This window comes from Cavia porcellus, unplaced genomic scaffold (assembly GCF_034190915.1).
Source record: "Cavia porcellus strain 051 isolate PalLab524CR breed Dunkin Hartley unplaced genomic scaffold, mCavPor4.1 scaffold_20, whole genome shotgun sequence".
Taxonomy (NCBI): Eukaryota; Metazoa; Chordata; class Mammalia; order Rodentia; family Caviidae; genus Cavia; species Cavia porcellus.
The window spans coordinates 67177888-67194820 of NW_026947503.1; the positions used below are offsets into that span (position 1 = coordinate 67177888).

The following is a 16933-nucleotide window of genomic DNA, read 5'->3' on the forward strand; positions in this document are numbered from 1 at the left end:
GAGGACCAAGGGCACCAGAAACACTGTTTTCCTCAGTGGTGGAATCTGAATTGCTTGGGCAGTAGAGACAAATATGAAATCTGTGGTTTTTTGGATAACAGATCCAATAGGCAGTGAATGTCAAATACAGGAAAAGGTATTTAACAGACTGAGAAAATGGACTGGATTTGAGCAAGGCTCACATAGACGGGAATTCTACCAGCTCGAAGGTTTAGCACCTCACAAAGCAAACTTTCTTCAGTTTAGTGTGGTTGTTTTAAGAGTTTGCACTTCTAAATGTGAAAAATGTCAGGTTTCAAGGGGAACATATGACAAATTTCCTTTAAAAAATTGTTACTATGTCGTCTTAGGTAATACAAGACTCCGCAAAATAAAAAATTAGAAGGCCATTAGAATTTATGAACATCATGTATGTAGAATTGGAGGGATTCTTTTGCTCTGAAGAAAAAGCAAACTGAGAAGGGAGGTAGGGAGCGGGAGGCTGCAGACAGCAGAACCACCAACGCTAGGCCGGGAGGCCAGACGCTGGCCCTCTCTGAGGACACTCCTGCTCCCCACTGGCTGTGGGGCTGAGATTGGGCAAATGGCGGGGGGAGTGAAGCAGGGAAGAACTGGAACCTGCGGCAATTCCATATTTGTGGGTAAACTGTCTTAACATTGAGGTTTGCAAACACAAACGCTTGAAGACTTGGGACAGGAAAGATCCCTCCAGGATGCCCTTGCTGTTCTGGGGCAGCTCTCACTGCCGCCCAAGTGGACAGGCCCACCAGGGAACTCGGGCACTGAAGCTGCCCACCATGGTAGAAAATAATCAGAAACGTATGTAGAAGACTTTGGGGGTCTCCTGAACCCCAGTAGTAGTGTACCTAAATTTATCTTAACTTTTATTCAAATTAATTTACCATCAATTTTATCATGCATATTAGAGGAAAATGGGATTTATTTTCACTGAGCTCTTACTATGCAAAAGTGCATGTATTTTCTAAAACAGGGAGAGCTCTGCTGAAGTGGAGATCTCTCCCCCAAATAGGGGAGGGTTTGCAGCCTCTGCTTTATTTCCAGCATGTCCACCGCCTTCTTCATGCTGTGTATGTTAGATTAACTAATGGTTTAGAGGTAAAGCGGAGGATTGTAATCTTTCACCTGCATAAAATTTTAAGTAGGAACTGGGTCTTGTGGTCGCCACCCAAGAGAAAAGGATTTCTTGGGAATCAGGGCAGTAACTAATAGCTAAGAGTCACTTCCTGGTATCTGACAAACTGAAGGGGGCCAGAGGGCTGGACTTGGCGACTTCGGGTGGAGCTGGGGATGGGCAACACTAGGGCCTGAGCTGTGAGGTCAGAGCCTGTGCCTCAGTGGGTGTCAGAGGCCCTGGTCTCTGTTGCACCTCACCACAGCGTTTCAGCACTAAGTGTGGTAGAAAGGGCTTTTGTGAAACACAAGGGCTTTCATTTGCTGTCTGCTGTGTTCAGTGATGATGGTGACTTCCCATGGGCATGAGATGGCTCAACTGGTAACCATTCAACAGCATGCCTCAGAGTCCGGGGGACAGGACACCGGGAAGGAGGCGACTGAGGGGGAACCAGAGGGCATGGAGCCTAAGGAGTTGGTCTTTTACAAGTTCACCTGGAATTTCACCAGCTTTCTGAGAAGAATTACCACGTGTTTTACTCATCATTACTGAGCATGCAGCTAGACGTGACCCTTGTGACATGAGATGTGACGTAAACAGCTATGCGGAGGACAGAGAGTACACACGTATCTGCATGTTCCTGTCCTACTCCCCATGGCCTCTGGTGTCAGCTTAACAGTGAGGATCAAATCATAGTACTCTGGCTTATAAAATCTCACTTTGCAGACTTTCCTTTAGATTTTGCACCTTTAGCTCTGCCATGGCAGGACCATAGAACAGTGAAAATGCAGATGTGAGGATGTGTTTGTCTAAACTTCTATGGAGCAGAGTCACGCACTACACGTCAGGAAAACATGAAATACCTTGGCAGCTCTGATTAAATACTGGAGAAGAGTTTTGGGAAGTTTAATGATAGACTTTGGCAAGGCTAAAATGGCTGACGCAAACTTCCCAATAGCTCTCTACAAAGAAGGACAAAGCAAGAGTAATTAGTAGAAAAAAACAAACATTGATCATGTCATACACGATGTCACATGAATTTGTACAGTTAACATCAACGCAGTTAAAATATGCCAAGCACTGCAGCCAGGAGAGGCTGTGCTCCACCTGTGAGGAACAAGGTCGTCCGTGAATGCAGGAGAGAAGGTGGCGCCCAAGGTGGTTAGAGTCACACTCACGAGAAGAAAATCAAGTCATTAGTATCTGCAGGCTGGCCGCACACATGCACATGGACGCAGTCACCAAGACACACACAAGAGCAAGAGAGCGGCAGAGATCAGGGGATCCCCATGGGGGATTTAGCTCTTCCACATCAGCAGGAAGACGTGGGTGGCTGGAACCTGCCTGCCAAAGAAGATCTGGCCAGCAGCCTGATGGTGACCTTATTGAGGGCACATGTGGCATGAGCCAGAAGGAACCATCCCTGCATGTGGTCACTGGGAAAGGAAGCAGACATTAAGCTGTAATCTCAGGTGCCATTAGTGGCAAGGCCTCATCCCTGAAGGCAAGACACCCCTCACCCAGCCCCCACATGGACGTGGGGATGCAGGTTCTGGACAGGCAGGTAGCAAAGCTGAAAAGAACAGAACTGGCCAGACGTCATCATCGTTATTCTGATTCCTTCTCCAGTCTTAAGCAGTACAGCGTAGACCGATCCCTGGAACCCGAAGCAGTGGTTAAACGTCCTTTTGTATCAACGCAGAGCAAGTACCACATTGTCATTGTCAGCGGTTCCACACACTGACCCCTAGGTTCACTCAAGCAGCCCAAAGCAACACCAGAGACGTTTTCTTCATCTACTTGCAACAAAAATAAAGTTCACTCAATGAAGCTTTATTTTTTTAGAAAGCATTAGCAAGTGTTTCAATGCAAGGGAATGAAGACCTGACCTGGACACAGTCCCAGATGGCAGCAGTGGTGGCGCTGTGGCCCCAGCACTCCGCAGTTTCACAGGAAACCCTGAGGGCTGTGACACCCCTGTGGCCTGCGTGGAGGTCTGCAGATGGGGAAACAGCTGGTGCAGGCATGACTCTCCTGTTCCTGCCTACCTGGAATGCTGACTTTCTTGGGGGCTCCTCGTCCTCCTTCTTCAGCTCTTCCTCTTCCTCTTCTTCGCTATCCGTTTCAAACAAATAATAATCTCCACTCCTGACCACTAAGCAAAACAAAATATTTACTTATTTTTTGAAAGGGAGATGAAATAACTGGGGAATCTTCATGAAATTCCCCCTACAGCTACACAAATGGACCATAAAAGGATCACAGCAAGAAACGTCAGCAGGGCGGAAAACAGGAGATGAAGAGACCTTCAGTGCGCCTGCGCCGTGTGGCGTTGGTGTGGCTGGGTCCACACAGACAGAGCGGCCACTGTAGGGCTGAGTTGACGACCCCACCCTTCTTTGTGGTAAATCAGCTCTACTGGGTCAGCTCAGCTCTGCAGCGGCCGGTTTCCCACAGGATGGACAGCCACCATTTCGCCATCAGCTAGGGCACATAAAGTTTAGACGAGGCCAGAGTGAAGTGGAGGAGCTGGCATCATCTGCCACAGAAGAGCCAATCAGGATGATTTGGGACCGAGATCGGTGCCACCAACCGTCCACTTCACTCGGTACCGTGCAGACCTGGCTTCTCCACATGGACACGCGACAGCACACAGAGGACAGGACATTCGGAAGAGTGAAAAAAGAAAAGAAAGGAAAAGAAAAGTCACACACACATTACCACGAGGAGGAAACATGTAGACGACTGAACACTGAAGACAAAAGGAAACATAACAACACCTCTAGGACCACTGCTCTGGCTGCTTCTGCACACGACCGTGACAGAGGGGACCACACAGTTGGCCCAGGCAGCTCAGTGCTGCAGGCTCCCAGCAGCATGTCCCTCCCGAGCTCAGCAGTAGGGAGTACTCTGCTGGCCAGGCAGGAAGCACACAGAGCGGGGTCTCTCCCTGGCCTGACCCTGTCCCTGCAGGAACGCGTGCCTGCGTTGAGAGAGGCAACGGGAGCGCCCAGAGGCGGAAAGAAACATAAGAGTCACTCTCTGTCAGCTTGGTGAGCATCTTAGGTTTATCAGGAAGAGAGACCCAACACAGACATTTCTGATGCTACAAGAGCTGCCCCATCACTTGGGAAAACACATTTGTACTTTCCAGTTCTGCCTGGGTTTGCATATGCCGAGGCATCTTTGGGGTGACATCATGGGACATCTCATGAGGTCTTTTGCGATCAGACTTCACAAGGTAATGGAAAACCTTGGCTTGTTTAAATTAGTTGTTTGCATATCACTGAACATAGTCAGAAGTCAAGTAATTTTGCCCATGGTTTCATATGAGTCTGAAGCCTCTTTTCTTGGTCTGCAGAGGGAATGAATTGGGCCTTATATCCTTGAACAGAGAAGCACTGTACTTTGATATTTTGACTTTGGAGAAAAAAACAGACCCGGAGTACCGGGTCCAGGCCTTTGGAAATAAATGCAATACAACATAAGAATAAGCAAGAACAAACCAAAGTTACAGCATTACGCTGGATAGTGAGGACAGTGAAGGCAATGCCCACACAGAAGCTGAGAGATGGCAGGGAGGTCTGGAGACTACTTCATGTGGTCATTTAGGAAACACATAGGGCTTTGTAAGTGGAGCATTTGACCCTCATTATAGGCACTGAACTCAACAACAGCTAATGCTGTGTTCAATCACACCTTCTGGAACGTTCACTCACGCGGGTGAGCCAGGGCACTATCCACAGGAAACACTGACAGCATGGATTGGATCACGAGCAACGACTCTAATTTGTTACGTGCACATTGGCACATTAATCAAAGAAGGGAGTGTTTAAAATATCCTCTTATACTTTATAAAGTGCTATTGGAACACTGAGAAATAACAGTGCCATCTGCTAATAGCGAGGAGGAAATCCTTTCCAGGTACATATGCTGTCTGCAGCCCCTGTGCACCCACAGCGTGGTATTCATGGGGTTGCCGAGCCCCTTGGAGTAGAACCACCCCACCCCTGGCATCGTCAGACCTTCGGCCTGTTATTTCAGACACCTGCCAGCGGAGGGGGCTCAGCACTGATGCAAGCAGCACTAAGTCGGTGTGAGATGTCCACTTTGGGAGGAAGGCATCATTGAACAGCAATAATGCAAGCCATGTGTGCATACAGGTGTGGATGGAGGAAACGAGGCCACAGGCCTCATGGGGGACATCTCTAACACGGCAGCTGCAGGAGGTCGTGCACAGATTTGCACGCTGGTACTCTAACCACACTTACACTCTCATCTCTGAGAAATCCATCTTTGAAGGCCTAATTACTCAACAGGGTAGAAGAAGGGCTTTAAATAAAATTCTTCCAGATCTACAGACAAGTTCTGGAACTCATCAAAGACTAAAATATAAATGACATGCTTGTTCTCTTTTGTTCCTCTCAAGCTTGAAACAGAAAATAAGCTTTGTAGAAAAATTTAACATTGCAGTCAAAATAGGATTCCAGACCATGAACCACACATATGCCTGCATTATTGCCCCACAATAACAGGCACATTTAGTTTAACTCCAGTTATCAGGAAATTGATTATAATGAGGGTGAAATGAATGTGAACACTCTAACACCAATAACCTTCACAGGAAGCTCTTTAAATTATTACAGCTGGTAAGATGATTACCAAAGACCATATCCATTTCCTTCAAAAACGCAATGCATGGATGAGAGGGGAGAGACAACTGCGTGGCCACCGTGGGGCTTCCCCCCAGCAGATGGGACGGAACATTCAGTTACGACAAGGTTCTGAAGTGGATAGGTCTCTCTAATGAGCAGGCCCTTTAACAAAAGAAGGTAGGCACAGTTTACTTGTGACTTGATAGAAACCGCACTGGCACTCCGCCTGGTCAAATGGTCAGCAAGACTCACCTGCCCACCACGGACAGGCGAGCTCAGGCTCCCACTCTGAATGAAACAGGACTCTTCATACCTCACTGTAATTTTCACACTATCAAATTCAACCCTGAGGGTCCAGTGTGTTTCTAGAAATAGTGAGCAAATTTCTAGTACCGCTTTGTTAAAGTAGCTTGCAGAGTTTTAGAACATGACTTCTGGGTTGAGAGAGGCCAATGCAAGATGCACGGGGCACTAACAGGTGCAGGAGAAAATACAGAATTAAGGCTTGATTTTCTTCTGATTCTGAAGCTCCTACCAATTGAGTCCTTCCTGGTGCCACTCCTCACCTGAGTAGGTGAACCACAGTGCAATCCACGTGGTGTGGACAGAAAAGGCTGAAGGCATGTTGAGCTGCCTGACAGCAATGATTCTTCAGGCTTCTAACACACTCTGGGACGGCCAAGTGGTGACTGGTCATCTCCTGTAAGACTACTGGCCAAGAGGAATCGAGTCTTGGTTAGCTCAACAAAAACAGCCACGATTCCTCACCCATGTTTTAGGATCTGGGCAGAAATGCACTACATTCCGTGTGGCTAAGATGCCCTGCGTTTCTGGTTTTTCCATTTATCACTGCTCAGCACATGCTAGGCATGGGTGTATGGAGTGTGGCTTTGGAGCCACTTGAGATGGCACAGGAGGTTCACTGAGAAGATATAGGCATCTTTGGACTTTAGATAGTGCCATAACCCCTCAAATACAAATAACATCAAAGCCCTGGGAAGGAGAGTTAAGGCCTTCCCGAGAGTTACAGAGGCTTGAACATAACAGACACCCTTGAACTGTAGTTTGAGGGGAGCCCAGAGTCATTTTTAATAAGGAGTTTTAGCCATATAACAAATGCAAGTGGAGTTCTGGACCTCAGAGTGGATCATGTCAGAGCCAATTGTTCTTTGCTTTGTGAGTTCAGGAGTCTGTCGGCCACATGATTGGCTTCCCTGCAGGAGCCGCCCCCAGGCCAGGGACCCATTGGTTGGCAATTTTCCTACATATCAACCCCTATCAAGTCACAAGACTCAAACCATGCATGGTACACACAGGTTACGGGCGCCTGAATTCTGGTCAAGGATATAAGGGTTAGTTGGTGAGATTGGAGAGGATCGAGAGAACCTACTGGAAGCATGATCGACCCAAGGCCGCCACCACTGCTTTTTTTTGCCCTTGGCTTTCTGTTTGTCTGCTTCTCCTAAAATGAAATATGTCCAAATATTAATTCTCATAAAGTGAGCAAACATGTCCTGAAAACTACACTTTAACAACTCAATCGTCAAATCTAGGTAAATCGCAAAAGTCTATCAGAGGTCAGGAAAAGGAATTCTATGAAATCTGAAAGCATACCTGGACTAAAACTGGCTCATGAGACAAACACGACTATTCTTTAACAGTATGCTACCTTTTCCCTTTCTTCCTAGGAACTGAGGGCATATAAAGAAATACAAGAAAAAGGAAGTCGAAATGCACCTCACGCTGAAGTTTCCTTAAATTTACAGAAAAGCCTGCTTAAACATAATAAAACTACTTAGTGCCAAATAATTTGTAAAAATATATAAATTACAGTAACCAGAAATTTTTCTTGTGATTGATTTAACGAATGATTGAAAAGTGTAACTTTACTGGTGATAACAATTACTATGCACTGAAAGTTACCATGTGTTGTATCCCCTCAAACAGGAGAGCATGTACACTTCTATAAAAAGGCTTTTAAAACTGTAGTAAGTCTATAATTACATATAACATACATATTGAACACTGAATTTCATCGAAACAGGCAATAACTGATATTTTAACTATTAATATTCAGGTGCTACATAATGCATGAATATCTATTTTTCATATAAAAGTTACAAAAATCGAAGGTGGCATATTGGAAATATCCTCCTTAAAAGAACAAAGTAAGCAAATCAAGCTAATTTTCTGCATAAGCACATGTTTACGAGGTACAGGAGGCTGTGTGGCCTTAGGGGCATCTTGCCAAACAGTTGATACTTATAAACCCATTCACTCGTCCAACATGCACCTTATGGGACAAATTCACCTCATTCAAAGTGGAAAGGGGCAACTGCCTGTGTTAAACGATAACATCGGCGACACCGGCAGAATGAGAAGGGTCGCTATTCTACAGCCCTAGCGAGCATCATGCTACCGTTCAGCGGCAAGGTGCTGGGAGAGGAAGAAATGTCTTGACGTACTCTCGTCATCCTCTTCGGAGAGCTTCTGGGCGTCCTGGCCTTCCCCTGACTCCTGGGTCAGGCTCAGCATCCTCTCCTTACCCTTTTTGTACTTCTGCTGCCTCGCCTTGATGCGATCCATCCTGTAATACAAAGCAGTGGGAGTAAAGCCAGGTGAGCACGTACGGCCTCCTGATGCTGGGACCTGGACCTCATGCCTGTATGTGAGCACTTAAAATCCTGGATGGAGTTTTCAACATCTGTGAAGCAGCTGCCTACTAGCAACAGTGTCTCCTCACGTTGCACAGGTTACCCTGCATCCATTCAAGGTGCTAGAGTGGTAACGGTGTCTGCAGCCACGGGGCTGGGGGTCGGTGTGCACCCCTGAGGCACGACCGTGCCGAGCCTAACACAGCATGCTCCAAAACACAAGTCCTTTACTCTCCCGAGCTTTGCATTCTTAAATAAATGGAAAATCAGCAAGGTGAGTTACAATACAGGCGTCACGAGAGAAATGAGAAACTCTTCATTCTTAACATAGGCTCAGACTTGCTATTGCTGTAGCCCTGCTTTAAACAGCAACCTACAAATAAGGACAGTTGTGCCACACTGCGTTTGCACTATGTATACACATTTACATATAATTTGTTGGAAAAAACAACTATGCCACGGAAGGGTCTAATGTACAAGAAGAAATGTTTCTGCTTGGAAGGAAGAGGGCAGTAAAGGAGGTCGAGACCCAGTGAAGCTTTCTCCCAAACTCAGGGACGCTACCTGGGGGCCCTGGGCGCCCAGACACCCAAGTCTTTAGAAATTGCCCTTTCTCTAGGAGGAGCCTCCTCAGTGCTCTGTGCGACTCTCCTAAGTGAAGTCCCTCTGTCCCTTGACCCGTACAGACTGGTGTGGTGGGCAGAACTCTGTGGTGACCACTGGAAGGAGGCCATTGGCGTAGGGCTCTAGGCCTCTAGCACTGGAAGGGAGCTGCTTCCTCCAGGGGACTGGATTATATTTCTTCAAAAGATGTTTGCCAGTGGCCCTCGGTCAGCTCCCTAACCCACACACCCCATGACTATTTGCTCCCAGCGCTTGGATGTAGGGATACCATCCTGCTCTTAGCTGGGTTCATCTTAACAATAATCCCACGGGAGACACGCAAGGCCTAATTTCAGCACAGAAACCTGATGTCCAGAGCCCTGGAATGACTGCTGATGGCTCTCGAGTTGGTCTGAGGGAGGACTCGCTACACCTGGAACTGCCCTGCTAAGCTGCCTCTCGGCTCAGGGTGAGGCCTGGCAGCCCCAGCACCAGGGCGAATGCCAGGCTTCGGGCACTGATACACACAGACCCTGTAGGGGCTGAGGCTCCTCGCAAGTAGAGAGCCCGCTATCTGGCCCAGAAGCCAGAACAGGAAGGAGGACAGGAGAACAAAGCATCCTTACTGTCTCTTCAGCTGGTCCATGGACTTTTTCTCCTCCTCGATTCTTGCTTTTACAGCTTTTACAATGGTGGCCTGGAAAAGTTCTGCCCCTCTACAAGGAAATGGGAAGCACAGAACAAATTAGTGTCCTGGTCACTCTTGCCTTCCAGACACAGGAAGGGCAGTGCAGTCAGGGGTCCCGACCACCCTTCCGATGCAATTCCTGTGCATGCCAGGGTGGGGGGCATGTGAGGCCATGAGTCTCCTCGAATGTGTCCCCCAAAAGTCCCACTTCATGTGCACTTGGAGTCACTCACCTGACCTCCCTAGAGCCGTAAAACTGGGGAGGGCTGAGCGCTTACACAGAAAGGGGGTGTGCGGCCTGGCTCCTTCATGGGATTGGGGGCCCAGGTCTGTTCCATCTCAGTTCTGTCTCTTCTCTCTCTGGTCCTTGTCCTTGGGTCATTCCACTTCCCTGTCCATCTCCCTTCTTAACCAGCCAGAGGTGTCTGCCTGAGCTCCTGTGCCTGGATCACATCCTCAAGGCTGTCCTGGCTGCCGCAACCACACTCTACTGCCCCGGCCCTGCCTGAGGGGTGCCCTCTGTGCTGCAGGGGAGTGTGTCCTGAGTGCCGCCCCAGACCCTTCAGCTTTCTCACAGCACGGCTGAGTGCACCACTGTGTGCTAAAGTCTCGGGCTCTGCTGCATGAGTGAGCTTTTCAATCCTCCCAAGGCCAGGCAGACCAGGACTGTCTGTCAGGAGGCCAAGTCCTGCGCTTTGGTCTGCTCTTCTCCGGCCAAGATCCCTTTCCCTGGGGACAGCGGGCGGACTGTTCTCCCACTGGGCCTGCTGGGTCCTTTCCCACCCGCGGCCTTCCTCTGCCTCTCACACCCTTCCCAGGCCTGGGTCCTGACCCACGCGTGTGAACACACTCAATTGTCACAGATCTTGGTGCTGGCAGAACTCAGGCAACATGCAATTCCTGGGTGCAGCTTGAGCTCCCACCGCATGGTGGAAGGGGGCGCCCTGGCTTTGCCTCCCTGCCTGCTGGCTGTGTGGTTCTGGAAGGCTGGGCCTGTGCTTCTCCCCCTTGATGACCTCATGGCTGGCCCCTGGAGCTCCTACTGCCACACTGCTGTTATTGAAGTAGGCTCTTGGGATTTGTATGTTGAAACCCTCATGCCCAAGGCAGTGGGGCCAGCATCGGCAAGGGGTGGGTAAGGCATGAGTACCCTGATAGAAATGGCCCACGAACTGGCTGTGGTGGCATAAGCCTATGATCCCAAGCCATCTGGGAGGCAGAGGCAGGAAGACTGCAACTTCGAGCCCAGCATGGGTAATTTAAGTGACTCAGAAAAACCCTGTTTAAAAATAGAAAGTCAAAAAGAGGTTGCAGCTCAATAGAAAGGCCCTGTACTCAATATGAAAAGAGAAAAGCACTAACAATGGCCTAAGAGGTCTCTTGCTGCTTCAGGCAGAAGGGGACAAGGTGAGAGGAGCAGTTTGTAGGCCAGGTGCCCCATGTGCCCTGTGACCGCATTGGGAAGCATGCTGGAGAAGGGCAACTGGGCCCTTCGGGGCTCCCCCTGGCTTGGCATCCTTTACCAAGGACATGCCTGCTCCCTGTCAAGCCCAAGCTCATCTCTAAACCAAAGCCATCATCCTGCCGCGACAGGAAGGGTATACTTTCTGAACAGTTCAGACCCCTCTAGGGAAAGACTCTTCCTCCCACCATGGCTAGGACCCTAAGGGCCTAACATTTTGGAGAGAGTGGTACAAAAAAGAGAGGCCTCACTGGCCGATAAGGTCACTGCTGGCCTGAGACACTAAGCCCTGCTCTGCAGAGGACATCCTGGAGACTGAATTATAACAGTGGTGCACAGCAGAACCCAAATGTAAGTGACATAAAGTCATCATCCGTGTGTATGAGGACCGAGGCTGCCATAGGCCCACAGATTAAACATGGGTTCCTGTTTGCCCTCTCCACATGGTCAAAGGCAGGTAATGAGGTCAGGGTGGCCCTCAAATAAAAGGATTTTGAAGTAAGCATTCCTGGAGGGGAAGGAGGCAGCTCTGAGCTCAGACGCAGTGTTTAAACCACAAAGGGACAGCGGTGGTGATCCCATCACCCAACCTCTTGGCCCGGGCAAGTTCTGCTCAGCCCAGAGCTCTGCATGCAGCCTTGTGCCCTTCTGTGTGTTCTCTTTTGAGGAATGTCCATGCAGACTGTTTGCCCCTTTTAAAAATGGGACTGCTTTCTCCTAGAAGTTTCCAGAGTGCCTCAGACTGGGGAGGAAATCACACACTACTGAGGTGTGTAAGATTTGGGACCCCTAATGATTCTCTCGCTGCCAGGACTTTCTCCCTAAGGCAGGGTGGGAGGGGCTGATGGGGCAGAAAGAGAGGCTGTGGGCTGCCCTGGGCTCTGCAACCCACCTGCTCGCCTTCCGCCTGCCAAGCTGTCCTGTGTCCTCTGTGAGCTGATGGCACACAGCTCTGTCACTACTGGATGTCAGACCTTACGCGCCTGCCTGGTGCTAGGGTTTTCCTGGAATCTCTCAGTGACTCAGCTCCTGAGCCAAGCTCAGGCACTATTTTTCTTGAGGGCCAGTTCCCCACCTGGAGGCCAGGATCTGGGACGCTTTTATGTCAGCCACGACGTGCAGGAAGTAGTAGCTCATGAACACCCTTCGCTGCAGCAGGAGGAAGGCGAAGCAGATGCTGTCCCAGATGATGCCTGCCTCCCCGCTGGGCAGTCTGCAGTTCGAGTCATCGGAAGCTGCAGGCAAGGAGGAGCGCTGAAATGAGGGTCCCTCCCGCGTGGTTTGAGGGTATGTCCCACAGCACTGTAATACGCCTCACGACCCTCGGGTTGGTTTGCTTAAACCCAGCCACCGATGAGTCCAGCACCAACCCGGGCTCCTGGGCTAACCAGCCCCAAGGTGGGCTCTCAGCAGGAAGAATGGGATGCAGGCGACACCAGGGCTGGGCTAGGAGACACAGCAGGGACAGCCCTGTGTCCCCACAGCCACCATGGAGACCACTTGTGGCTGCGACCTGGATTCTGTCCCTTTTGTCTTTATGGACGGGGCTCCTGGGATCTGCACTTCTCTCTCAAGCTTCGTGGGGAGGGAAGGGCCTAGAGGGCTGAGCACCCCAGGACCCTGGATTCTGTTGGGAGCTTTGAGCAAGGAGTGAGTGGGGCACTACCCCCAGCCCTGAGGCCCCAGAGCTAGGGAAGGTTCTGGAAAATGATCAGCAGTGCCTGAGAAGGGTCCTCTTAGGTCATGATGATGCGCCCTCAGTACATTGCAGTTCTGTGGCCTCTGTAGAGTGACAGCCGTGGTCTCCACTCTGATCTCTTCTCTTTATTGCCGCAGCCCAGCTTTTACACAGAACAATGCAATACCTTCCCCGGCTCCCTTCCACCTTCTAACACACAGCTCCTACTTACGCATTTTGTAGCCTTTCACAGTGCAGGCCAGGCTGAAGGCCTGGATCAACCAGCAGCTGTTCTTCACCAGGGTCCCAATGTATCCGCATGCACCTATCTGAAACACAAACGGGAAGGCAGGTTCGGGGGTGCTGCACCAAGGCACAGGTGCGGTGTCTCGGGGGCTCAACGTGGAAGTGAGTTTGCACTTAAGTCACCACGAGGTCATGGGCCAGCAGTGTGGAAACAATGTGAGGGTCAGGAAAGCGAGGTCTGAGCTGGAGAGGGTGGGCCTGTGTGAGCACTGCTGCACTCAGGAGATTTCAGTTCTCCAAGAGGAAGTCACAGCACTGCGCCTGCCGGACAAAGCCGGCTGTGTAAGGGGCGGGAAGCAAGCTCGGATTTTGGTAGAATTCTTTCCTCACAGGTCAAATGGGGGTGACTCCATGCCCCAGGAGAGCACAGCTCCTGGGACAGTGACACACAGCACAGTTTGGGTTTACTCCCAAAGTTTTGGGTTTACTCAGTATGGGTTCCCCAGACCACACTGTTTTTTTTTTTTTTTTTTGGTCTTTTTCCTTTTTATCGGTACTGGGGATCGAACTCACGACTGCCTGCTTGCAAGGCAGGCGCTTATGCCGCTGAGCTAAATCCCCAGCCCCAAGAATATACTCTTGTTCTTCCTGCCTCCTTCGTGGCCTTCCTGGGCACAGAGGGTCCTTCCCACTTTGGCTCCCTAGAGAGTCTTCCAGCTGTTTTCCTAGTATCACGGTTCACATAACACCTATCCAGGAAGCTTCCCCCCAGCTTACCTAAGCAGGATATTGGGCATTTTCCCCTCCTCTTCCCTCCCCTTCCTTCTCTCCTTTTGTTTCTTTTTAGTTTCCTCCAGTGTTATGAATAATAAGTGCACAGTTAGCCTTTACGAGTAGGTGTGACTTCCCTTTTAGAATGTGAGTTTCTTAAGGGCGAAACCTAAAGGGTGAATGGAAGGATGGGGAGGGGAAAGGTGGGGAGGGCAGGGGTGGAGAAGGGAGGGATGGGGAAAAGAGTGGAGGGAAGGTGTGGGGAGAGGCAGGGAGGGGAGGGGAGTGATGCTGGGGAGCAGTCTCCAGTGGTGGATCTCTCAACTTGGGACCAGCTTTAGAATGAAAGGCTCTAACTTGTCTATCTTTTATGCTGCTCTTTGAATTATTCACTCTGGTGTTCTCACAGAGTGAAGTCTGCAATAACAAGCTTGTGGGTCTCACTTCTCTCACTCAGTATTACAACAGCAGAAAAGAGAGATGTCGGGAGTAAGAAGGGAAGGGCGCCCAGGCAGGGATGCAGCGAAGGGGTGGAAGGAGCGGAGTCAGGGTGCAGTGTGCACTGTTCCCTGCCGACTCCCCCATGACAAATGGACTCTGCAGGCTATAAGTGCATACAAGAAAATCGTCTTTAAAAATTAAAAGAATAAAGGAACGGAACGCCTTCCGCTGTGGGGCTCATACTCTGTTACAGCTTCAGCGCCACTCTCAGTGCAAACACAGGGCAAGCATGGTCACAGTGCTGACTTACAGTAGAAAATCAGTCTTTCCTGGGCCCCAGACAAAGTACTCAGTGTTCACGCTGGCTCCAGACACAGAGGTACATGTGCAAAACCAGCAGACTCGTGGCAGCAGGCCTGGCTCCACCTCGTACCCCGTCAGGGCTGGGCGAGGCTGGCACGGGTTAGCACTGGAGCTGCAGGAGGGATATTCCTCCTGCAGGGCCCCGAAGCCTGCTGGTCACCTGTCTGCAGCACTGAGTGACTGTGTGGTATCCTCGGAGGCCTAACTGCTGGGCTGTCCCCACAGAAGTTGCCTGGGCGGGCAGTATGCTCTGCTCTCAGGGGAGGAGTGGCTCTGGCTCTGCTGCCCACAGTACAGAGCGGGATGGAGATGCGGTCCCTCAGTCCTATTGGTCTGTGCCACTCGTCATCAGGGAGCCCGTGCTCAAGGACCTCCTGTGTCCATCTGTGTCTCCAGAGACAAACACCTCGTTCCCTGCAGCCTCTTCTGCCTCACTCCCCGCCCTGTCTTACGCATCTGTGGTTTTTTCTAGACGAGAGCTGCTTTTATTTCTTTTCTCAGTGGAAAATCTGAGGCACAGTACTGTACCACTGTACCATTGTACCACTGACCTATAGCCTTGTCTATCTTACACTGAGCTGGGATGGCGCCACAATACCCAGACTACCCTTGGGCTTGTGCTGCTCCTGACACAGCCTCCCACACAGCTGGGGTTACAGGTGTGTGAGGTGCTCTTGGAAATGTGACCCAACTCTGCCAAGATTCACTGACTTGGATCCAGACCACCCAAGGGCCACCTCCAACACTTCCTAGGCATGAACGCAAGGGGTTGGTAAGTACCAGGCATCCCAGAATTGATTCCTGAGTATTATTCTTTCACCCTGTGAACCAGGATCTGGGTAATGAGGCAAAACGGGCCATGAACAGTCATTGGAACCCTGCGCTTGCAGCATCTGGTCACAGTTTCTGCCAGGCATGCACGCGAGGCGTGTGGGGGGTGCTGACCCGCGCAAACCCAAGCCCGCAGCGCCTGGGGCCCTACCGACAGGATGTTCTTCATGGTGATCACAAAGATGTTGTAGGCAATCAGCCAGTCCCAGTAGCGCAGGATGCTCCGGATGGGCTTCAGCAGCAGGTCCCCACCAAAGAGCAGGAAGTAGAAGCAGGCCACCAGGTAGCCCATGCAGAAGATGCTGATCCTGGTGGTGCCCGTGATGAAGATGATGGTGAGGACGAACCAGAAGAGGTAGCTGAAGATGACCACCTTGGACATGTCCAAGTAGGACCTGGAACAAAGCATAGCCACAGGGGACACATCCAGGAGGTTCTTCCTTAGAATGTGAGGAGAAAACGCTCACCCTCTGCTGGGCTTTCCATGGACACACCCAACCCCAGAGGCTTCTGGGGCCCCAGCACTGCCAGGGCTGGGAGCATGGGTGGGCCAGCTTCTCCCCACCGGCAGCTTCTCTACCTGCCACTTGAACACTCAAGGCTCCTCTTTAGAATTTCTTTATTCCTTTTAATAGCGGTTTTATTGAGATACTTTTCAAAGCATGACATCTGTTCTTTGAAAAATATAAAATTCAGTGGTTTTGGGCTATTCACGAAGTCAGGCAATGTTTTCACTACCCAATTTTAGGGTATTTTTATCACCTCAAAAAGCAACTTCACCCTCATCAGTTTTCACCCCTTTCTCCCCGCTCTTCTCAGGCCCTGGCAACCACTAATTTACTTCTTTCTTTATTTTAATGTAACAAATAATAGCAATAAAGAAAATATTAAAAGGCCCTCTTTTTACTTCTATGAACAAATAAAATTTCCTAGCAAATTAATTAGAGAATAATGGTCCCTACACCATCACTCAGAGTAGAGTCACAGAGAAAAAAAAGAGTCTTGCAAAAAGGGAACAAACAGGTGAGAGCACAAAACCTCAGTGAACTAAGAGAACCCCGGAGTATAAATGAAATAAATTAAGGTGTGTGTTACAACATTTTTGAAACAACGGAATAAACTGGGAATCATCTGGGCTTCTCCCCACTTCCTATTCCTCTGTCTTCTATTTTGATATTCATATATATAGTATCAATATACTCACACATGGAATTCTTCATGTAAGAGAAGCCTGGTGATATTTAAGCCTGTGAGTCTGGCTTATGTCACTTAACATTACGTTCCCAAATTGCATTCCTCTGCCTACTATGACTCAAGTGTACCTTCCTTATGGCACAGTAGCATTGCATCATGCTTAAATATCATATCTAGAGGCCGGGATATAGCTCATCAGTTCAGCACCTGTCTGG

The 16933-nt window shown here is 49.7% G+C and overlaps 1 protein-coding gene across 4 annotated transcripts in view; it reads right to left on the bottom strand.

Moving 5' to 3' along the window:
- The window catches only part of Piezo2 (piezo type mechanosensitive ion channel component 2), a 286025-nt gene that overhangs the window by 41328 nt on the left and 227764 nt on the right, over positions 1-16933 (bottom strand). For 3 of the 4 annotated variants that reach the window (XM_023562692.2, XM_063231990.1, XM_063231989.1), the window contains 7 exons: positions 15676-15919; positions 13105-13201; positions 12270-12429; positions 9671-9760; positions 8253-8374; positions 7178-7249; positions 3181-3287 (listed from right to left, as the gene is read on the bottom strand). In XM_023562692.2, the coding sequence (XP_023418460.1) occupies positions 3181-3287; positions 7178-7249; positions 8253-8374; positions 9671-9760; positions 12270-12429; positions 13105-13201; positions 15676-15919 (892 nt within the window). Of the gene's footprint in view, positions 1-1995; positions 2095-3180; positions 3288-7177; positions 7250-8252; positions 8375-9670; positions 9761-12269; positions 12430-13104; positions 13202-15675; positions 15920-16933 lie in introns of all 4 variants that reach the window. The other variant, XM_063231991.1, reaches the window with a different exon arrangement.